This window comes from Ursus maritimus, unplaced genomic scaffold (genome assembly GCF_017311325.1).
Source record: "Ursus maritimus isolate PB19 unplaced genomic scaffold, ASM1731132v1 scaffold_2, whole genome shotgun sequence".
Taxonomy (NCBI): Eukaryota; Metazoa; Chordata; class Mammalia; order Carnivora; family Ursidae; genus Ursus; species Ursus maritimus.
The window spans coordinates 1,838,493-1,861,660 of record NW_024424452.1 but is presented as its reverse complement, the minus strand read 5'-3'; the positions used below and the strand labels follow the sequence as shown (position 1 = coordinate 1,861,660).

Here is a 23,168-nt window from a genome sequence, read left to right as displayed (position 1 = left end):
CAGCCGGGCCCGGGGTGGCGGCAGACCACCTGCCCGCTCCTCCAGCGCGGCCCCCACGTGTCAGGGACGGCCTGGGCCCCACAGATGACAGCTGCTCCTCCAATCCTGGAACGTTTCAGGTCCACGCGAGCCCCGGCCACGCGTCTGCGGCGTGCCCGTCCCATGCTTCGCTGCTTCCCAAACCAAGCGCTGGGCTCCCGGACAGATAGACGTGGAGCAGCGGCAGCTGACAAGGCACCGACGCGTAGCAGACATTGCAAATAAACAGGGGCTGAGGTTACACGGACTCGTTCGCCCCCTTTTCAGGAGAATCAAGTTAGATATTCAGAGGACCACACGATAGTGGCTAAAGTGACAACTCTCAGGGACAGCGTCAAACGTGTACAACTCCAAGGAAAAGTCTAGAGGGGTTTTTCTCACCAGGTAAAATGAGCTCAGAAAACAAAAAAAGCTGAAAACCTTTTTTCTGCACTGGTGGGGCTGCTGCTTTACTCTACAGAGCTCAGCTGCACACACACAGCCACACGACCAGGTTGGAGGCCCCCCTCCTCGCCACGTCGCCCTCGGGGGCCAGGGCCGCTATGTACGTGTAAAGACAAGACAGCAGAAAGACGATGGTTCCGTACAGGCTTGCTTTTATTTCCACGCTCAGCCCACTGGGAGAAGCCAGCACAACGTGAACGACACCAGGACACCGCGGGGTGCAGCTTCCCTGCGGCGCCCGGACACTGCCACGCCGGCCCGCGCACGGGGCAGGACGAGTCCTTGAGGAGAGACCGCTAGGCTGGGCCCCTCAGGAGGATGTGAGGGGCCACCGCGGCAGTGCACGAGTGTGAACACTGGTGGCGTGATTTTAAAAACTCCAAACAAGAAAAAATTGAAAGTAGTGCCTTCGCTCCTCCCCCGTGGTGGAGACCAGGGGTCAAAGGCACAGAAACGTGTGGCGATGGGGGAATCCGGACGCACAGTCTAGAGCGAGAGATAGCACAGATGAGAATTCAGGCATCGTGCAGGCTTCCTGCAGAAGGACGGCCTGGTTCCAGCACACGACGCAGGGACGCTGCAAGAAGGGAGCAGGGCTTCACTCTCTGCTCCACGCCTTGACAAGAGGCACGTTAGCAACAGCGACCCCTGACGCGCGCCCAGGCGGGCGGCCACCGACCACACCGTCTCAGGAGGCCTTTGGAAGGGATCCCCAAGGTCCACTTCAACCTGATGCCGGAGACGAGCAGGAGCAGACGGCCCGGGGGAGCAGCCGCCACAGCCAAGAGCCGCGCCTGAGCTGCCACGCTCCCCTGCAAGCCACCCCGTGCGCGTGACTCTGGGTCCTCGCACGCTTACCGAGGAAGCGGGAGTGCCCCGCCTCACCCGACTGACCGGGTCCTGAAGGCTCCTGGGCAGTCCAAGAGGCCTTCTCTCGGCCAGACACCAGAGACTGTCCGCAGCCGGCCTCCTTCCCCCTCCCCAGCGCCGTGTCTTACCCACAACCAGACCATGCTCACAAGGCGCCCTGCCCTCAATCTGGGGCTCAAGGCCCCGGCGCTCTCAGAGGAAGAGCTCCAGCTCTGACAGCCGGGATGTGCACCGGGCCCTCTGCAGCTCCCGCACGAGGGCCACACTGACCCCAAGGACGTGAACCTGGGAACTTCCTCACTCAAGGGACAACACAACACGTCAGGGTCCTACTCGTCCCCATCTAAAGAGATCTTACCACAGTGCTAGGGTCACTCCTGATTTCCCAAGGGGATGATCTCCTCGGTGACGAAGAACTCGATGGTCTCCTCCTCCCAATCCTCCACGTTGCTGTCCAGCTCATCCGTGTCCACACCTGCGAGTGGGGGAGGAGGGTGACACGGCGTGGATACCCACACACGTGCACCCGCACACCCGCATCAGCCCAGAGCCTGGGGTGAACACAGCAAGGTCCCCTGCAGACGACCGTGGGAAACTCGGTTCCTCAACAATTTAAGGATCTTTGCAACACTGGACACTTAACTTGAAAACTCCCACGACAGGACAGAGAAACGTCTCTGTAGACACACACTCTGAAACACGCGTCTTCAGCTAAATTACCTCCTCGCAACTCCAGACGTTCGCTCTTCTGCTCCATGTAGAGTTCTTGGGCCATTTTCCGGTATTTTCGGAAATCTTCCATCATGGTGCGTCTTCTCTCCACCAGTTCCTGTGCATGGATTTGGGGGAGGTCACGGGGCTGACAGATGCAGGTTAGGCCGGCAGTAATGCCCACCGCACTGGGTACCGTGAGGACTCCTCTATTTAGAGAGGCTCTCGAGACGGGAATAGAGAGATGTGCTCTCCTCCTCCTTCCCCTCACTCGGGCCAACCCCTCCGGCATCTGGATGGCCAGCCACCCGGAGATGTGCGCACGGGGGCAGCATAGCGCATGCCCGCTGCAGACGCTGCCATCCCCCCAGGCCTGACGCCGGCCCTTCCCTCAGTCCCGGGAGCAGGCTGACCTTTGAGGCTTTGGATTGGCTCAGACGATCCTTCTGCTCAAAGATCTTAGAGTATTTCTTCAGATCCTTTTTAATTTGCTGAAATAAAGACAAAGACAAACCACTCAGGATTTAAACGTTCAAAGCATCTTCACAGTTGCCAACGTGCAACTCCTCAGCATTGTGAGCACGTGGCTGCCCACGAGCACGCGCCAGGCTGTCCCGCAAGTTTCATGGCAGCTAGCACCCGCCTCTCCCGGGAGCCACGTCCCGCGAGCTTGGCCCTGATGCCGCACTTCACCGTGACTGTGCACAGGCGGACACCCTCTCCCAGCACCGCCTGCATGGCTTACGTGCCCTCGGCTCCGTGCAAGCGTCCTAGAAGGGCACAGCCACGGCCGGGCACAACCTGCAAACCCACGTTCACGATCCTGAAACCATTCCTCCCCGTGGTCTCTCCAGTGCTCTCGCATCTCTTCAAACGGGAGAGAACACCCAGAACAGCGCAGAGAGGTCTCTTCTGTGAGCGCCACGAGGGCATCCGCGTTCCCCCGGCCCCGGGGGCCCCAGACCTTGATCTGATCCTGGCTCAGGAGTGTGGGAGGCCGCGGTCTCCACAGCAGCTGACAGAAGCGGTCCTTGTTGTTCTTCTGCAGAAGGCGACCTTGGAAAGTCCACAGCCAGTACGCGTTGTCCACCTGCGAGAGGCAGAGGCCCAGGCGCTCTCACTGCCAAGAGCCCCGGCAGGACGTGGGCTCCTGGGACCTGAACCCTCCCAGAGCCCAGCACACCCCAGGCCTCAGCCACGCGCGCCGAGCACCCACACGTGGCCGCACTGTCGGCACCTGGGAGACCACAGTGCGCTGCGCCTGCACGCGGCAGGGGGATGCGGTCCATAAACCCGACAAGAGGTGACGTGCAGCAGCCCAGATGGGCTCCCACGGCACAGCCGCTCCACCGGCCTGCAACGGGGTGCTCCTGCCTCGGCACCGCTAACTACGCCATGAGACCACTGCCTTGCCCGGCCGCCGTCTGTCCCGACAAGGGGAGCGGTTCCGGTGCGATCTTGCGGCACTCCAGCACTTCGGGAGCATGCAGCATTTGACGCCGGCCCACGGTCTAGAGGATTTCAGCACCAGACGGCACTTGAACATGTGTAAACACACTTGGGCATGGTCCATGCGCAGGTCCCAATACAGAGACTATTCTCAAGACACTGTGTTCAGTGACATCTGTGGAGTCTGAACTCCTGCACATTCGTGCTTTGTTACACAGAACCGCCCTAACTTGGTATCTTAGGCTCTGCATACGTGCACGAGCTGGTTCAAGTCTCAGCACCTCCAACAGCAAGAAAGACTAAACATGAAAGAAAGGCTCGCCAGAGCTCACCAACAGCCCGGAAGCACTGAGCGTGGCAACACCGCGGCAGACACGCCCGCACACGCATGCCACAAGGAACCAGCTTTGCACACGGCCTCTCGCACTTCTGGAGTATGGCATTTCTTTCATTTTTCAAGTTATGGATGTTTGAGACTGAAGAAATGTGTACACACACGCATTTTCACGTCCTTTCGGAGAGTCCCAGACCCTTGGGCATGCAGTCCTCTCTCCGGTGGCTCCCGTGTGCCACGCATTCACCCAGCCAACCCGACTAAACAAGGACCACGTGCCAGGGAGGGCCAGAGAAAAGGCCCTTGCCCATATGACACTGCGCTCCCACAGAAAAAGGAAGAAAGAAACTGCTAACAGCTGAGGGGCCGTCGTGCCCCCGAGCACTGGGAAAACAGAGCACGGCCGGTGAGCGGCACCCCGAGGCAGAAGCACCACGTGCATAGGAACCACGTTGCGGGCAGGGGAGGCGCACACATGGGCCACGCATGGTCGTGCCACACGAGCAGAGGCCGCCACAGAGGGCCCAGCGAGCTGGGCTCCAGATAAAGGTGGTCCACACCAAGAACTTCTTGACGGTAAAATAATCATGCTGGGAAAGCGTGTATACAGCACGGCACGACCTCCCCCTGCCTCTGAGCCACAGAGGCCAGGGCAGGTGAGCTTTCAGCTGCCGGGAGAAACTACAACCTAGAAAGCTCCCCGGCTCCTACACCAGAGGAAGGAGGCCTGGACTCAGGCTGAAGCTGGCCTATGACGCGGTCCGACTCAGGAAAGAGAAATCAAGGAATGCCAACCGACTCACGGAAAATCTGGCTGACTCAGGGGCGCTACTGAAGAGCTTTTTGGGGCAGCCGGGCAGGGCAGCGACGAGCGACTACCGGTGCCCACCCCACGGAGACCCGGGAGGGGAGTTGGGGACGCCAGGCCCGGCACAGCCAGATCCCACACCGCATCCAAGGTACATGGGGCCCCGTACCTTGTGGCTCCACCAGGACACAGAGGTGACAACGTAGCGCCCAGTGGGGTCCCACTCCACGTCGGAGGCCATGTAGTGCTCTGCAATGTTCATGACCGTACAGTCCGAGGTGTCAACGAAAGCCAAGGCGCCGTTCATACTGGGGAGACAGAGCAGAGTCAGCGCGCACACCCTCCTGGTGACCTGCGCCTTAGAGGCTCCAGGGCAGACGCGGAGCCGGAGCCTCGCCGTCAAGGACGGCGTGATCGGAGCCCTCTACCTTCTGAGGGTGCCGGGAACAGAGCCGTGGGGAGCGTGCCAGATGAGGCAGAACCTCTACAAACACTGTTAAGCCTCCCCGGTGAGGTCAGGAAAGGGGGCGACTGTGCGTTCTGCTAACGCGCAGCCAGACACAGGCTCTTCACGCTCCCACGCGCGGCTGGGGCAGCGGGGGGCACAGGAGGGTGAACACGGCCACGCTCCTGGTCACGCCGCAGAGACCGGCTCGCGGCCGTCTCCCCCAACGGCCTTCCCACAAGACGGGGGTCTCACGCCAGGCTCACAGCTCTGCCAGGAAGAGGTCTTGCTCAACCCCGAGGAAAGCACAACACTCACTCGTCTGCCAGGGCACAGACTGAAAACACTCGCGAGGGACTGCTTCCAGCCCAAGTCTGGGCAAGATGGAAACACGATAAATTCCCAACCACCAAAAAAAGGGGGACAGTCCTTTCACGCAAGGACACCCCATCACGGTGTCGAGGAGCCGCCATGACCCGCAGGGCCCCAGGTCAGGGTCCCCACAGTGGTGCTCAGTACAGCAGCAGGCGGCAGAAACCCACCTCCTCAGACCAGCCAACACGACGAACTGTCCCTGGGGGCTCCAGAAGATGGTATTGGCCTGCTGCTTATCAAACATTTCTGAAAACAAAGAGCGTCTGTTAAGTCTCTGTGAAGGCGCGGAGGCAGGGTTCGGCTAAGACGGGCGGCGGGCTCACGCTGCCCTGCGGGTGTGTGTCCTCATAGTACCCACACCGGCCTGCGGTCCACAAGGACAATTGTGGAAAACCCCCGGGCTGAGTGCACTTGTAAGTCACAACCTACGCTTCAAGAAAAGAGAGAGGAGACATTCTGAAACCACGTTACCGTTTGCAGGAACCGTTCATATCCAGAACAATTTACTTCCCAGGGAAATCACAGGGAGGACTCACCGTAAACACAGTCGCGGGGTCTCCACACGAGGGTGAGGAACCCACACCCCCACCAAGTGCAGACGCGTGACCCTTTTAAAAAGCCCAAGATCCATTCTTCTAAGGACTCAAACACCTTTTTCATACACGGTGGTTATAAAAACACGTGAAAGCCACCATCTCTCACAACACGCAGACTGCCTCCATCCTACGAGGATCCCGCAGGGCCCCCGGAGGGCGGACAGTTAGCGATCAGGCTTCACCCTTGGGTCCCCAGTCAAGGGCACAAAGTGAACCCCCCAAGCCTGACCTGGGCCTGCAGCGGATGGCACGGACAGGGAGATTTGGAAAGGTGGCACGGCCTGCCGGGCAGGATTCTCAGACCAAGATGAAGGTGGGACAAAAACCGTTAAGATGTCCCTGAACAACTACGCATGTGTCAGCAGGACACACGCAGTCACCCTTCCAAGGTGGGCAACCCTTCACGGGTGGAAGGTGCTTCTACGCTGGCTGTTTACAAACCTGCTTTCTAACCACAGATGGTGCCAACCTTCTGGCAGCCTAGAACAGCCCCTCCTTCCTCCTCCGTCGCAGAGAATTAATAGTGCAGTCGGCTTTGTAACAGCCTGTCTCCTGCAAACACCGCTGAGCTCAGGAGATAAAAGCGGAGCTCGTGGCATTCTCTTGGGTCAAGCTCAGCACCCGAGCCGCCGGGTACAGGGACACATGGCCTATGTCCGTTGCCACCGTCCCCACATGACGCAGCAAGCAAGCATTCACCCCACAGTGTGCACGAGGACCTACTGCACCCTGAGCTCTGTGCTAACGACACAGGACGACCCAGAGGAGCCTGCTGCGGGCAGGAGCAGGTCGTCAAGGGAGGCCAGGGAACGAGGGGGGGCCCCTTGCAGGAGCAGAGCATGGCAGGCACGGGGGCCCCCCAGCCCAGAGACAATAGCTGTGGCCACGAGAGGGAGAGCACGTCCACTCAGAGCCCCTCCTGAAGGGCCCAGTGGGAGCTCACAGAGGGACCACAGCCCGCGGCTACCACGAGGAAAGCTAGAGCCACGGGGCCCTCTCGGCTGTGGGACGGCCTGAGCAGCAGCTCCCAGCCAGTGGAATACGCATGTGGAGCAACCCTCCAGAGGGCCCGTCTGCCTGTCCGTCCATCCTCCCTCCCGGGTGCCTGTCAACGGGGCAAGGCTACTTACTGATAAGCTCAATCTTCCCGTTGTTCTTCACATGGTAGAAGGAAACGGATATCCGAGGAGCCTCCCCGTGCAGCACAGCAAACTTACTCCCGTTTGGCTCCCAGGCAAAGGCTATGATGGTTTCTGCAATCAAGAAAAAGAGTAAGTTCCATGTTCTCTTGGTCGTTTAATGAAATAGTGTTCCTGATCAAACAACATTCCTGCACAGCCTTCACTACTCAACGAGAGGAAACGCCCCAAATTCTTAAGTTTGTTAAAAAGACCACACAGCGAGCCTAGGAACAAGGGTGCGGGGAGCTGGGTGAGACCACCCCGGCCCGGCAGGAATGCCATGTAAACGTGCTCCACTGGCTGGTGCCCGCCACCGATACAGGACTCCATGGCCCCCAGGATATAAGAGCACAGGGCGGCCAGGCTGTACCCTCTCTCACTCTGTGCTCCCCCTCCTCTCTGTCCTCCTCTCCCCTGCAAACCAGAACACAAACTAAGATAGAAAACTCAACCAACGACACAGGCTCCATTCCCACCTCGAGGGAGCAGCGAGCGCCTGCGTGGCTGTAGGCCCAGAATAAAGCTCTCCTCACCCGAGAACCCGTCTGTCACATGAAAAGCTCTTCTGTTGCCGGTCACTGCGAGCGTCAGGAAAACCTGTTCCCTGTGCGCCCTCACAGCGGGAAACCGGCGGGGACCCTTGCTCCTCTGCCGTGCAGGCATGTGAAGAGGGAGCGGGCGAGCCACATGGCAGCCCGGGAGGCAGACAGTACGCGGTCAGGGCCGTGGCCACCTGCTCAGGTGGGGAGCGTGGGGCACCCGGCCGAACAGGCCTCACATGGGGACCGCCAACCACAAAAAACCACGCGGAACTTGCCTTTCATTTCCACCACGTCGACAGGTACCTGTTTTTCCCTCATTCGGAAAATTTCAAAATTTGTGACAACACCCTGTTCAGGAGAGAAAACAAGGGGGTGAAACAAAGAGCTGAAAGCACGAAGAAACTCACCGCAAGGACAACGTTACAGGACGGAGGCGGAGGAGAATGTGTACGCGGTTCCTGAAGACGGGACCGCGTCTAATGACGCAATTCAACCCGGCAGGCTCCACCACCAGAGGCGCCTCCGGGTGCTGTCTCTGTGCAGGACAGCGGGCCCCCCCCCCCCGCCACACTCCTGCACAGAAGCTCAGGGCTACACACTGCAGCTTGTCTGCCCATCCGCAGTGCCCTCGAGGCCCAGCAACGGGGAGGGGAACACCCTGCAGCGACCTTCCGGACACGGGCGTTTAACAGAAACCAGGCTGCTGCATCGTCCCGGACAGCCCAGGGTGGAAATGACACGCAGGTCCACCCGAAGGCGAGTGGACGCGGACAGGCGCAGCCACCCAGTAGAGCACGACTCAGCCCTGACCCAGAACAAGGTGCAGACACCTGCCACGGCCTGGGTGAGCCCTGAAAACGTGCTCAGTGAGGGGAGCCAGCCACCATAGGCCACACGCTGTATGCCTTTGATCCCACCAAGTGTCCCGGACAGACGAACCCACAGAGAGAGAGGAGGTGCAGGAGCGGGTGTCAGGAGCCTGGGGCAGTGGGGCGCTGCAGTGCTGACGGGTGTGGACTTGCTCTTTTTGGGTGATGAAAACACTCTCGAGTTAAGATCATGGCGAGGGCCACACAGGTCTGTGAATGGACCGAAAAGCCACTGAACTGTGCACTCTGCAGGCCGCGTGCTATGGCATGGGAACTCCGTCTCAACGGTCTCTTTTGCTCAGGGAGGAGGAATACTTCCACGAGAAGGAGCAGATCATGCAATTTGATAAGTAGAATATGAAATCATGCAAACAAACAAAAACAACATGGGTGCAGAACTGTGTCCAGCAGGCTCTTTGTGCTTAAACAGGAAGTTAAGAGAAAAACCCTTTTGTTTTCACCCTCCGTGAGAAGACAGGCGGATGCCTGGACCCATCCTCGCAACCTTGTGAATGGATCACCCACTCCTCGGCCAGAAGGTGACGAGCTCCAGCTAGGACAGGCCAGCTACCCACTTTCGATAAGCAGCGGGTCTGAAGATGACCCACAAACTCGAACAAATAATCTGCTAACACCTTCAAACTGGGGGTGGGTCTGGAGCTGGAAGGAGGGGCCTCTGCTCGGGGCATCCACTCACCTGGGTCCCTTTGGGGGTCCTATCCACTTTAACACACAAGTAATCCCCGTTTTTCTGCCAATGTAGCTTGCAGTCCACCACGTTGAACAGATTCCTAACCCTGATCTCTTGTCTGGTGGGCAGTTGCATCAGGGTCACCCTGGCCGGGATATCTTTGTCCTCAGGCACCCAAAAGGCGATGATGTTACCGCCAGGAGACCACGAGAAGTCCCTGCAGAACAGAGAGAACAGAGCGTCAGCCAAGGACTGGCTAAGACGCTGCCAGGAAGGGAGCGCAGCGGAGAATGGGCTCACCTGCCGGAAAGCAGCACGACGTGGCACTTCACACCACAGGGCAGCAGCCAGCCTCCCTGAGAGCTGGTGGCCGCCCGTCTGCTCCCCCACCACCTGGAGCATCAGTGCGCTCACTCTGCCAGCGAGGGGAGGTGGTGGGGCTCCCCCCCACCACACCCTGTGGCTGCTGGACCCTGGCGGATGCCCGATACTCTCTACGACACTAGAGGGGAGAGCACACCTCAGAGGGCGCGAGGACAACGCCCTGGGCCGTGCAGTTACCCAGAGGCCAGGCACCCTCACGAACCACGAAAACTACCTTTACTGTGACGGTGCCGGAGAACCAATTCCTGGTTTAGTTTGTATCGTGAGCCACCCTTGTGCCCAAGAACTCGATGCAAAAGGAGTTAGAACCATTCATGTTCCCGCACGGCTGGCACCTCTCTAGAGAGACAGGCCACCCTCGAGACGGCACGAAAGCCAAGTGTGCCTGCCTCGGGCCATTCACCAAAGGCCACCTGAGGCCCCTGTTCGGTCAGCGGAGCTCACAGAAGCCTCTCAACTAAGTGGAGTCCTTCAACCTCCGCCCCCCACCTTCCCCAAAGACGGCAGCCCGGGTCTCTGGTCCCAAGGCAGGAGCAGGACACAAAACAGAGCCTGTGGCCTCACGATGGGTCTACACAGAGGGAAACGCGGGCCATGAGGCCGGCAGAGCTGCGGTGTGCCGACAAGCAGGCCGGCGGTGGCGGGCCTGGGCCTGCCGTGGCACCCTTGTGGCTACAGTTAGGACAGCTGCAGAAGAGCCAAGTGCTAGAAGAGGGGGTGCCAGCTCCTACTGCCCGCCTGTAAGAACACTCACTTACTTTATGCCGGAGATCTTCAAGCTCTTCTTGTCCAACAGGCCCATAGACTACAGAAAAACACGGGTTACAACGGAGTTAAATCATGCCACTGTCTCCATAACACACCCACGTTTTCACAAAAAGGAAAGAAGAGCTTCTAGAATGAGCCCAGCAAGTAAGCCTAGCGGGGGACACACAGCAAGGAAATAGTTCACCCGCAGCAGCAAAGTACCCATCTCCAAAGCCCCTTCTGTTTCCTCCCGTCCCGGACCACCGGCAGCAGCACAAGCATATCTGGGGCCGGAGCCCCCCTTGTTCTGCACACAGGACGCTGCTCTTCCCTTCCCCTCGCCCACGAGACAAGGGAAGCACTGCGCCCCCAGCAGCTCCCACGGGTGAGGCCACCACTCAGGAAACCATGTCACTTACGGGAGTTTCATAGATGCTAAGAGTATCGAGTGTCATTCTGGCAAAGAATTTACCATCGTGGCTCCACCTGAGAAAGAAGACAAGTGCCAGGCTCTGTCAGGAGAAAGGCTCCCACAAGTGCGCTGTGGGCCACTGTGGCTTACTCACTTAAAGATAGGCCAATGGGCTGAGCTTTCGCAGTGAAAACCCCTCTTCTTCTGTCCAGTCAGGATGTCCCAGATGATGATGGCTTGAGGGTCATCCTGAGTGTCCATCAGGGGGCTGAATGTCACCAGGTATCTGTCACAGAGGGGATGCTGCTGATAATCCTGTCCACTGCCCCAGCTTCTCTTCCCCGAGCGCCGTGTTGTGTGCGGACAAGGTGAGCTCATGCACCCACCGAGCCTCCGCTCCAGGCTGCGCCAGGCCCAGCGGGGCTGGCAGAACAAGCAGGACTCTGGCAGCCAGCACGGCCTCCAAACCCCGGCTTCCAGGAAGGCTCTCACACCAGAACCCGCTCCGACCACAGAGCGCACCACCTCCGCGGCACCAGGGCATTCCACGGGGTCCCCCCTTAAAGGGTCTCCACAAATCAGGACGCTGGAAGACCCAACAGGCTCCAAGCCGAAGTCTGCGTGTACGCTCTAGGAGCGCGGTGCCACTCTCCTACTTGATGGTCACGGACGTTTAGGTAGAGGAGAAAGGGAACGGAATAGCCCCGTGGTTTCAAAAGCCAGCATACTTCTATCTAGCCCAAGCTCTGTGCCAGGGCCTTCTCACTCACACAACGCTGGCTCGTCCACACCCAGGGCACCCGCTCACTTTGCTAACACGGAGCGCTACCACCTGAGCCAGGCTGTCCTCTCAGAACAGGAGGCAGGAGAGGCAGACGCAAACTCGAGGTGCCCCCTAATCATCAGATGCGCTGATTGACAATGAGGGCCGGCGTCACCCCCGCACAAGTTACCAAGTTCCCTCTAGAGACCTATCCTGTCCGCCCGCGTGAACTTGATGTCGCCACGCTGAACGACAGAAACTGCTTGATCCAGCGCTTATCTGAAAAACAGACTCTGCACACTAACTTGCAGCATGAAGCAAGCACTCGCCGCCTCACGCACATGCAAGGGTTTCCCGTGGTAGGCACCTTGCGGACAGCGGGGACACGAGGATGAGTAAGACGGCCCAGGTGCCAACCGTGAGCGGACAGAGGTCGACACACGCAAATGACAGCCACGCACCACCCGCCAGCCGGACCCCCCCCCCCCCACATGCCATCTGTGCACAGAGTTCAGGAGCCTCCACGCGCACCGGGCTTTCACACGCGGCTGCTGGAAGGAGCGGCTCAAGCGTCTGTACCAAGCAGATGCCAAGTGCTTGTGAATTCGTGAGTCCTCCAGGAACACACACCAGAAAAACGACTTTATCAAAACTAGGAAAAGCCCATCACATAGTACTCGCGGTTTACGGAAACACAAAGATGGAAGGAACCAGTTACGTGATGCCCTGAGGAAGGACCGGACGCCCCCCCCCCTCCGCCCGCCGCCCCAGCCCCGTCTTCCTCACAAGCCACCACCAAAGCACCACACAGGAAGGGCCGGCGCACAGGGCGACAGGTGGACCGCACACTCGAGCGCTAGGTAGGGCCGGACACAGCTTTGAACACTAGCCACCAATGATGCCGACTGCAGGACAGCTGGGGAACCTGAGTGCGCATGGACATTAAAAGACACTGAGGGAACTGGTCAGGACTGCCGGGCGGGAGAAAAGAATCGTAACCACAGAGAAGGAACACCTTCACTTGGACCGATGCCTATTTCCTAGAGGAACCCAGCACTAGTTCAAAATGCCCAAAACAGTTTTTTGTGGGTTTTTTTTTTAAGATTTTACTTATTTATTTGAGAGAAAGAGAGAGAAGGGAAGACAGCAGTGAGGAGGAACAGAGGCAGAGAGAGAAGCAGACTCTCCACTGAGCAGGGAGCCCGACGCAGGGCTGGATCCCTGAGCTGAAGGCAGATGCTTCACCGACTGAGCCACCCAGGCGGCCCCGCCCTAAACCGTTTTGAAACAAATACAGCAAAATGAAAAACCATTAAGACTAGATACTTAGCATATAAACGTTACTGAAGTCCTCTCTCTAGTTTTCCCAGCGTTAGAAAAATTTTATACCAAAAAACTCAAAAGCAGAGCAGGTGCAGGAGAGCCACGTCTCAGGAGCCTGGGGACGTGAGGGGCCGTCACAAGCCCACGATGCAGGCAGACCAAATGGTAGGAGGCTGAAACACGACAGGGAAGGCCCGGGGACAGCCGTGAGCGGTGCAGGAGGCGTGTCAGGCTCTGAAGCCATCGTGAGCGGTCAGGAAGACCCTGCCTGGCCCTGGAAGTGCTCTTTCAAGCTCCTGGTCCTGCACCTGCTCCCACAAACCTTTGCGGCCTCACGCATGAGGAAACGCCATTCACAATGACATTAGATGCAAGACACAAGCCTGGACTAGATCCAGAACTGAGGGGACGGAAGTTTTACAAAGGCCATTACTGGACCGAATGAAATGTGGGAACACGGTGGTACTTAAGAAGTAGCAGACAGACACTGCAGTCGGGGCGGCACCGTGGATAGGCGAAGGGCTTTCCCTGTCCCTAGAAATGCACACGGGCTGACAGGGACTCGATGCTTCCACTTACGCCCAACAGCTCAGGACAAAGTCACGTGTGTCTGAGCGGAGAAACGATAAAGCGAACCCCACAAAGTGCTAGTAAGTGGGGAACACGGTTAAAGAGTACACACGAGCTCCCTCTACGCCTCCTGCAATACTTCCATCAGGTTTGAAATTACTGCAAAATCTGAGTTGTACAATTACGCAGAGGCCGGCACAAAGTAAGAACGGACTCCACCTGACTTTCCTCACCGCTTACCTTTCACAAGGTGAGAAGTCAATGAGCTGAACCCCCTGGTGGCTGAATCTCTGGATTTGTTTGAATTTCTCTCCACCCCAGAGAGCAATGCCTCGCTGATGGAACGTGGCCAGGTAGGTGCCCTTGGGAGACCAGCGCACATACGTCTCCGTCCATCTCTGCGGAAAAGTAGCCGGTGTTAACATGACCACAGAACACCAGCACAAAGACTCCTCCTTCTGTAAGGAGCTGACTCCTCAGACTCTTAACTAGAAAACACAAGAAGCCTCCTCACGTCTCATGGCTTATTTCAAAACCAGAAGAGCAAAAGATGTTGTTCTCAGGGATGCAGTCTGGAAGAACATGACACTAAACCATGCTCGGGTACCTAGTTTCCTGCTGCGGAAAGACAGATTAAGTCCCCACGGGCAGCGAATACCCACCGCTCTCTCTTCGATAGAGACAGGATCCTTCACATCGTTCCAGAATATGGAAGTACGGTCTCCACTCTCAAAAATGACACTGTACTGATCTCTGCATTCTGCCTCTTCAAGCCAGTAACGTAAATTTCCCTGGAAAAAGAACCAAAGGCAAGGGACAGAGTATGTCTCATCAACTTTCATCCCAGAAGCCGTATTCCTGCCTTGTGCTCCCGGAGGTCTGATCGACACAGGCTGGCAACGGCAACCCCTGAGGGGCTTGTCCCGCGAGCCAAGGGGCTGCCCAGCCTTCCCATCCACGTACCAAGTCTTTGAAAGGTTGTTTCTCTGGAATATCCCACTCATCACTGATAGTCATATACCTGGAGGAAAACAAAGAACTGATTAGCAACACGCAGCACGACGACAAGGGGGGACAGCGACACTGGGGGCTCTAGGCCACAGTCAGTGCGGCGCCGCCCCTTGCCCCCTTGGGGGTGGGTGAGGGCTGCCACTGGCCAGGAGTGCCAGGGGCTGGGATGGGAACAGTCCCGTGGCGGCATGCCTGAAGAACAGAGCCACCTGAAAGCCCAGCAGCGCGGCCCCAGAAGCGCGGAGCCTCCCAGGCCCGGTGAAGGCCCAGGCTCTCGCCCAGACGAAACTTACTTGTCAAAGTCCGTGAAGAGGTTGACCCTGAACGTGTGCTGCTTGTCCAGCTTGTAGCCGTCAGCATTCTTCACGGCGTCCAACGCGTGGGCGGGAGATGCATACTCCAGGAACGTGTACCTGAAACGAGACACACACAAGTGCAGACTGGGAGACCAGGCGGGCTGCGCTCAACGCACCGAGACCCGTCCACGGGACTTGTGAGCACCGTCGAGGCCTGGGACCCATCTACTGCCACATCCCCGGAGTCAAGTCACCGGCAGAGTGGTTCCCTAAACACACACGAAATCCTGACAGAAGATCCAAAATCCCTAATGCCATGACCACAAATCAGACAACAATTAACAAACCAAAACGTTAACTAGCTTCACCGTGGTAATGGTTTCACGGACGCATACGTGTCAGAACTTATGAGGTTACGCACTTTAAGACCACGCAAGTATACTGCACGGCAACAAAGCTCTGAAAAAATCTGAGAACGTGCGTAGTCTGATACTGTGTACTAAAAGGAAAATTACAGAGGCGCCTGGATGGCACAGTCAGCTAAGCGTCCAACTCCTGGTTTTGGCTCAGGTCATGACCTCGGGGTTGTGGGATGGAGCCCCGTGTCGGGCTCCACGCACTCAGCACGGAGTCTGCTTGGAACTCTTTCTCCCTTCTCCCTCTGCCCCTCCCCCCCAAATAAATAAATCTTTTATAAAAAGCAAAATCATAAAGGCTTTCAGAGGATGCTTTCTTGTAACAAAACATACAACACAAGCAACTGCTTGCTGGTCAAAAAGAGATTATCCTTCCACCACCTGATTTCTAAGACAGAAAATGCAAGGGGCATAACCTGCATTCGGCAGTTAAAAAAAAAAAAAGATTTCTTAAAAGCTATCCTAGGTAGATTCAAAATCTGAATTAGAACAGCATAAATGTTATCATCTTCTCATTCCTATCCTGTAAAAGACGATTTGCCTGTACTCTCCCGAGACCGATACCACATGAAATTCTAACAGAGAGAAGTCCGACGAGCTTGTGGAGCAGCAGAGAGAACTCGTGTTCTGCTGGTCGACCAGAAACCGTTAGAACCACCCGAGCACAACGTGATGTTGTCTCGTGGGACCGCAGATGGAGCAAAGCCAATTCCACTTCAAAGCATCCAACAAGGAAAAGCTCACACCTGTCCTGAAGGGGTAAGACTGTTCCTAACTGTGAAACGCCAAACATCAACTCCTAGAATAGCCGCGTGATAGGAGAGAACAGCACAGCACCGACAATGAAGGAACCAGAGTCACATTTACAACACACAAAACCTCACGCTGAATTTAAAAAGCAAACTGTAGGACACGTACCTCGTGGTACCATTTTTAACAGATGTGCTAGTTAAGGTAACAGGAGGGGACAATCTTGCTAATTAAGCAGTGACACACAGCTTTCACCTCGACTGTAAGAAGTGTCCCCATCTCAGAGATTGAAAATGTGAGGGGGGGAAGCTCATTTCAGAACCAATAAAATACCATATGTAAAATTTTCCTGAAATCTGCCAGCTTCCTATCTGCCGGTCTCTTTATCCAGGATGCACCTTGTGTCAATTACCGCTCTGATGGCAGAAGATCGAAATCTTTTGTGGCGGCTGGCCCACAATACCCGAATTCAAGAACCACAGGGATCTCCGGCTGCCTGTCTGGAGCCCTCAGCTGGGGGCGGGGAATCAACAAAGAGCAGAACCGGAGGTGAGGTGCGCCCGGTGGGCGTCCGCAGGGACCACGGCTGCGTGTGAGGGACCAACACCACTCACCCTTTTGTCTTTCCATCCTCCTCCGGGTAAAAATCATTTGTGATTTTCCCAAACTTGGAAAAGATCTTATGGATGACATTTTTGAGCTTCTCCAGGCGGTCGGGCCCCACCTGAGGGACGTTGTCGACCACGATCACCGAGTCGATCCCATCAGCCTCCTGGGGCCGGTCCTTGAGAATGTCCCCCAGCAGTTCTGTACGGGTGGAAGATATGACAAATGACTTTTTTTGGACCAAGCAAAACACTGATACGTTGGTTTAGCACGTTGAACAAATTTCCAAGAAGTAAAAAAATGAATAAACGCTTTCACTGTGAACAAAAGAAATCATGGCCCTGAACTGAATCAAAATTTAAACTTAAAAAGTTAGGAAAATTTTAACTCTTAATGTTCCCTTTGTCCATCAATATGTCCATTCATTCCTGAAAATAATGGAAGATTTTAAATGAATTTTTAAAAAGACTTAATAACAAAATGCCAACACAGAGGACGGGGCCTTGCTCCAGGGAAGCGGGGCGGCACCCGCTCGAGGTGAGCCTTCTCTGACCCGCCCTGAATCAAACCCACCAGCATGCACTTTCTCCCCACTCAGCTTAAGACAAAACAAACAACTGGAAGCCAACGCTCTCTACAACACCTTGTAAGCGAGGAGACGACAGAATCCACAAGCTCCTGAGGGCAAACAGCGATGCCCCTCCCTACGGACAGCGTCCTGAACCCATGAAATGCCCCCCAGGGTGCTTGGGACACAGTAAGTAGTAGGAGTGAATCATTATTTTTCACAACTACACTAAAAAACTGAAAATGTAAAAACAAAACAAAACTGAATACGTATTATGTTCATGTCACCTACTTTAAAAATTAAGATCATTAAGCCCAAATCTTAAATACTCAAAGGTCTTAGGTTGGCTTCCTTTCCATAAGGCGACTGGCTGGATGAGAGAAAGGGGACCAGGAAAAACAGCGTGCCGGGAACGGACCACAGGTGTGGGAGCGGACAGGGCGCAGTCTGTCCAGGAGATGCAGTGCCACCTGGGGCTGGCCCGCCGCAGTCTCACCTGCGGCCCACTGCTGGCCTCGAGGTCTTTGGACCATGAGGCTACAGCACCAATAAGCCGCCTGGCCTGCTGCTGGAGATGGACATTCCTCGGTCACAGAGTATCGGAGGAGATCTTTCTAACACCAATCCTGCACAAACCCTCAACCCAGTTAGCTAGTTAAGAAAGCTATAAAGTTACAAAGCACTGGCTACATGAAGAGCTAAAACAGATTAAAGCACAAGGTCAGATGACGCTACCTCAGTGCATACAGTCCAGCTGAGGAATGGTGGTGGCTTTTAATTCTGTGCTGTGTGTCCTGGAACCTAACTGCTACTCCTAGTTTTGAACTCTACTCTTAAGAATTTCAACAGGCTAAACAGGATCCATGTCCGAAAATATCCCTTGTTGCATTTCATTCCCACAAGTTAAGATGAATTTTCTCCACTTTTGTACTACAAATTTCCCCTAATAAAAAGTTAAAAAGGGCACCTGGGTGGCTCAGTCGTTGAGCGTCTGCCTTCAGCTCAGGGCGTGATCCCAGCGTTCTGGGATCGAGCCCCACATCAGGCTCCTCCGCTGGGAGCCTGCTTCTTCCTCTCCCACTCCCCCTGCTTGTGTTCCCTCTCTCACTGGCTCGCTCTCTCTGTCAAATAAAATCTTAAGGAAAAAAAAAAGTTAAAAAGGTCTTTCAAAAAGGAAAAAAGTCTTTTAATTTCAAGAAGCAAACCCTGCTATAAACTCTAATTAATTTCAATACTTTCATAAATGATATTGAAAACATAACTCTAAAAAAAGAACTGCCTCTTAAACTTCAAAGAGGCTAAAACTGAAAGCAAGCCATGAGCAAAAAGAAGGAAAGCGGCCAACCAGAGTCGCTGCTGTGATGGGAGACACCTTCCCCAGAGAGGCTGGAGTCAGCTCCTGGGTCATTCTTAAAGCTCACTTACCATACAATTAAATGGCCTGTTTAGCCTGATCTGAATTTACAAGGTTTACAATAAAAAGCTCAGCTTTTATACAAACTGTGGACTCCTTCCCACAATCTCTAAGTGTCTAGCTTATAAGAACGTGCCCATATATGGTGAGTGAGGAAACACAGCAACGGCACGATGAAGAGACACATTGCCTTCATCATCACCAGCCCAAGCGTCTGGTTACTCTTGCCGAATGGATTCCCAACCTGGCTCCAGGAGAAACAGGAAGAAGCAATTCTCAAAACTAAATACCAAACGTAAAGATAAATAATATTTGACAGGCCCCAAAAGAAACCATCTTGAGCTAAGAACTTTGGTCATGGGGGTGCCTGGGTGGCTCAGTCAGTTAAGCATCTGCCTTCGGCTCAGATGGTGATCTCAGGGTCCTCGGATGGAGTCCCATGTCGGGCTCCGGGGGGGGGGGGGGGGGGCGTCTCTGCTTCTCCCTCTGCTCACTTGCTTGCTCTCTCAAATAAATAAAAATAAAATCTTAAAAAAAAAAACCAAAAAACTTTGTCATGTACTTGTCTGGCTGAGCATCAAAGGCAGCTGAAAATTTAAACGGATGACTGATGACTTTGGGAACACGGCAAGTGGGCAAGTCTAGCGTCTCGGAATCAGGAGTCAGGATGACCACGCTGGAGCTGCTGGCACCTCAAGAGGGCTCTTCGTTGACACCCGGTCCACTTTCAAAAGAACCCATCCATACCTTCTGCATCTCGCTCTGACCCCACAGGGCAGTTCTCATTAAACACAAACTGTACTTGGGCTACTGACCACAACCAGACGGACTCAAAAACACCAGCGATGTGCTCAGCTTGAGATCCCCACGACCATGGGCCTTTTGGGGCACTCTGCAAAAGTATCAGGATCACAAGGGCCCCCAGAGGCCCTCCCAGCAGTCGCTCGGCCTGGCTGGCTTGTGCCCACATTAGCATCCTGACTGTCACATAGCCCAGTTCTGGGAATAATTCTCATGGTAGTAATCTTGTGCTCAAACAATTACTTTTTAAAAAACCAACTACAGAGTAAAACACTCAAGGACTCAAAATGGACTTTCAGGGGCGCCTGGGTAGCGCAGTCGTTGAAGCGTCTGCCTTCGGCTCAGGGCGTGATCCCGGCATTCCGGGATCGAGTCCCACATCGGGCTCCTCTGCTGGGGGCCTGCTTCTTCCTCTCTCACTCGCTTGCTGTGTTCCCTCTCTCGCTGGCTGTCTCTCTGTCACATAAATAAATAAAATCTTTAAAAAAAAAAAAAAATGGACTTTCAACTCAAAACGTAGATTTTAAAATATAAGAAAAATTGGTGCAGTAAAAATGAATGCTGGTCAGGGCGGGAGAGTGTGGTGGGGGTCCCGGTGACACCGCCTCCTTGTAAATTCTCAGCGACCCACCACACCACTAAGAGCACATTTTCTCGCAGGTAAGGGGCTGCGGCTGGACCAGCGACCCAAGTGTTCCTGAGCTGTACAGCTTTTCCTGCTGTTCACACCACACTCTCTTATGAAACAGACCGTAAGGAAAGTGACAACAGCAGCTAGCTCTTCAATATTGTGTTTAAGTTAAAAGTAGACAATGCTGTTGACTCCTTATGTTTTTTGTTTTACTTGAGATTCTTTGATTCTGACTCAGTCTCAGTGTTATCAGAGATGATACTTCAAAAAAACGTATCTTTATGTGACATCTTAAGTTCTTGGTGTAGCCTGAACAACTTCACTGATGGTTTATCTTTACTATTTTACTATAACGTAGAGGAATCCACTGACATCCTCAGAGCCCGGAGAGTTCAAACGGCTAAACACAAAACATAAACGAACAAAAACAAATGAGCTTAGCCACCTACAGAAGTCCTTAGGAGACAAGCTCTCAGGACAAAAGCAGACATAATACCTGTAAACTGAATCAAGGTAGAAAGGAAAGTAAAGCAAACTACAGCGCGACAGTAAATTCTGAAAAGATCATCTGCCAACATCAGGATAGTAATCTGACTACACACTTAGAACCAAACAGGAATGTGGCAGTCAGCTCCGGAGTCCTGCGAAGGAACTCTCCGGAGGCAGAAGCTTTCGTGCAGCAGGGGCAGAGGAACCCAACTCTGCCGCAACCTGTTCTAAGCCCAACAGGTGTCCACACGAAGTCAGTCCCAGGCCTCTGACAGGTGTGGTTCGTCACTCGGGGCACCCCGGCCTGCAGACAAGGAACTGTCACCCGAAATAGTGCGACACGTGGAGCGTCCCGCTTGGCTCGACCCTAATTGCCACACACGGCCGCGGCTCCGGCTTGAGCGCTGCCCCTCCATCACCACCGTCCAATCCTAGTTTCAGTTCACACGGGAGACTCCCAAGTTGTCCCAAGTTGCCCGCCACCCCCCGCCTTATCGTGGAGAAAAGAAACAGGAAAGAAAACCCAGACGTCCCCAGAAGGCCGTCCGTACGCGCAGTACGACAAGTGCAGCGCGGGGACGCCCCTGCCGCCCACCCACCCCCATGCCGCCTCACCTTCCTCGCTCACGTCGTCCACGAAGTCCTCGGGGTCGCTGAAGGAGGGTTCATCGGCGCCGCAGTCCTCCCCACCCGCCCCCTCGGACCGGGCCTCGGCCGCCGCGTCCCCGGCCTGCTCCGCCGGGGCCTCGCCCGCGGCCGGGGGCTCCTCAGACGGCGGCGGCGGGGACGAGCCGGGGACCGAGGCCGCCCTCTCCTCCCCGTTGGCCGCGGGCTCGGCAGACTTGGCCAGCACGTCGGGCTCCGGCCCAGCCTCCGCGTCCTCGCCGCCCGCCGCCTCCTGTGCGCCGGGGCCCGTGGACCGCGGCGGCTCCTCCCCCGGAGGCGGCTCAGCGGCCGTCTGCGGCTGCTGCCCGGGCTCGGCCGCCTCAGGCGCCGCCACGTTCTCCGCGTCCTGCATGGGGCCGCCGCTGCCGCCTCGCCCGGCCTCGCCGCGCTTCCGACTCTCCCAGGCCGCACCGCGCGGCTCCTGCCGCCGGGCCATGTGCGTGCGGCGGGTCGCCCCACGGGGCTCGGGGAGGGGGGGCGCCCACGCCCCGATGCTGGCAGCGCGCCCCAAGGGAGCCGGGGGTCACCAGCATGGGCACCGGGGACCACGACAACGCGCTCATGATGCGCGCGCGCCTGGAGCCCCGCAGCACACTCGCAGGGCTGAGTCCACAGCCTCACGGGGAGCCGCGGCTCCCCCCGTCCGTGCTGCCGGGTGGTTCTGTCCAACATGGCGGCCACGCCCTGCCTTCTCCCGGCGGGCGCCGCGCCGCGGGCTAAACCACTGCTGAGGCCGGGGAGGGGGCGAGCGCCCGGCCTACTAACTGAAACTGCACGGACACAGTGCTCTACAGGACACCCTAGAAAAGTTACAGGCTCCGCGAACACGCGTGGTTGTGCGGCCTCAGCCTTTCCCCAAATACTGTCGCTGACGGGGTAAGTTCCCCCTCTCCGGGTGGGCTTTTAGACTCGTCCACTGACTGGGCAAAAGAATGGACGATTCCAAAATAGAAAAGGAACTCCCGGAGGCCCAGAGACGGCCAGCACTGCCGGAAAGACTCCTGTCTGGCGCCACACCAAAATGGAGACTCGCTTGAATCACTTACGCCGGAGCCCACGGCGCCGGCGGTAATTCCGCCTTCCCCCATTCCGATGGGCACCGTGGTTCGGCCCGGGGGAGGCCTCCGCCCTCACACTCTCGAGCGCGCCTTGGGGAGGGGGTCACGTGGGTGGGCGAGGTCTGCCGCCGTGGGGTGGGGCCTGCCGCCGCGGGGTGGGCTGCCGCGGGGGCGGGGGCCTGACGCCGCGGGGGCGGGGGCCTGACGCCGCGGGGGCGGGGCCGGCGCTTTTAGGTGTGGCCGGGTTGCGTTGGGCGCCTAGTTGGCGGCGGTGGGAAGGGGGAGGTCGGTTGGGGATCGGTGTGTACTGGGGACCGAGGCTCAGCTTGGGGACGCGGGACGTCCGGAGACGCACTGTGGGGAAGGCCACACAGCCGCGCCGGTGTGCTCCGGGCCCCTCCACTGCGCACGGAAGAGCCCCCAGAGCTACATTTAACGTCAGATATATTTTCCCTCGGTCGAAACAACACGGGGGCTTGTTTTAAGCAGAAGATTCTCGGCTTGCCTGACACTGGGTTTGAACCCTCACCGTCCTCCTTCCAGCTGTGTGGCCTCTCTGCCTCAGTTTCCCCATCTGCAGGCAGACCGGTTTCCCCTGGAGGTCAGAGTTCACCTAATTTCTAGTTACATCCGCGGTTTTCATCCATCGATCTGCGCTCTGCCGGCCCTTCTTTTGTAGAAAGTGCTGAAGGTGACAGATCCAGCAACAGGCAGCAGCTACTCACAGAAAAGCTTAGAAATAGCTGACCTCAGTTGGGCGCCTCCGTGTGTCTTGGGGAATGCTTTTGGGGCACACACTGTGGCATGGAGCCACTGGCTGCTTGTTACTGTTTCCCTGGGAGGGGCCTTGTCATGGTGTTTATTAATTTCCCATGTATATATATTTAAAGATTTTATTTATTTATTTGA

The 23,168-nt window shown here is 56.2% G+C and overlaps 1 protein-coding gene across 1 annotated transcript; it reads right to left on the bottom strand.

The window, feature by feature from the left end:
• Nucleotides 1-618: 618 nt before the first annotated feature.
• EIF3B (eukaryotic translation initiation factor 3 subunit B) lies at nucleotides 619-21,580 on the bottom strand. The gene is made up of 19 exons (XM_040634685.1): nucleotides 21,151-21,580; nucleotides 16,641-16,833; nucleotides 14,858-14,977; nucleotides 14,517-14,574; nucleotides 14,216-14,344; nucleotides 13,794-13,951; nucleotides 11,052-11,183; nucleotides 10,905-10,971; nucleotides 10,497-10,543; nucleotides 9,361-9,571; nucleotides 8,070-8,142; nucleotides 7,202-7,324; nucleotides 5,643-5,721; nucleotides 4,825-4,963; nucleotides 3,029-3,154; nucleotides 2,478-2,555; nucleotides 2,074-2,182; nucleotides 1,712-1,828; nucleotides 619-1,060 (listed from the first exon to the last, which is right to left on the bottom strand). The coding sequence occupies exons 1-18, from the start codon at nucleotides 21,551-21,553 to the stop codon at nucleotides 1,725-1,727; spliced, it is 2,349 nt and encodes a 782-aa protein (XP_040490619.1). The 5' UTR covers nucleotides 21,554-21,580; the 3' UTR covers nucleotides 619-1,060; nucleotides 1,712-1,724.
• Between the last annotated feature and the right edge of the window lie 1,588 nt (nucleotides 21,581-23,168).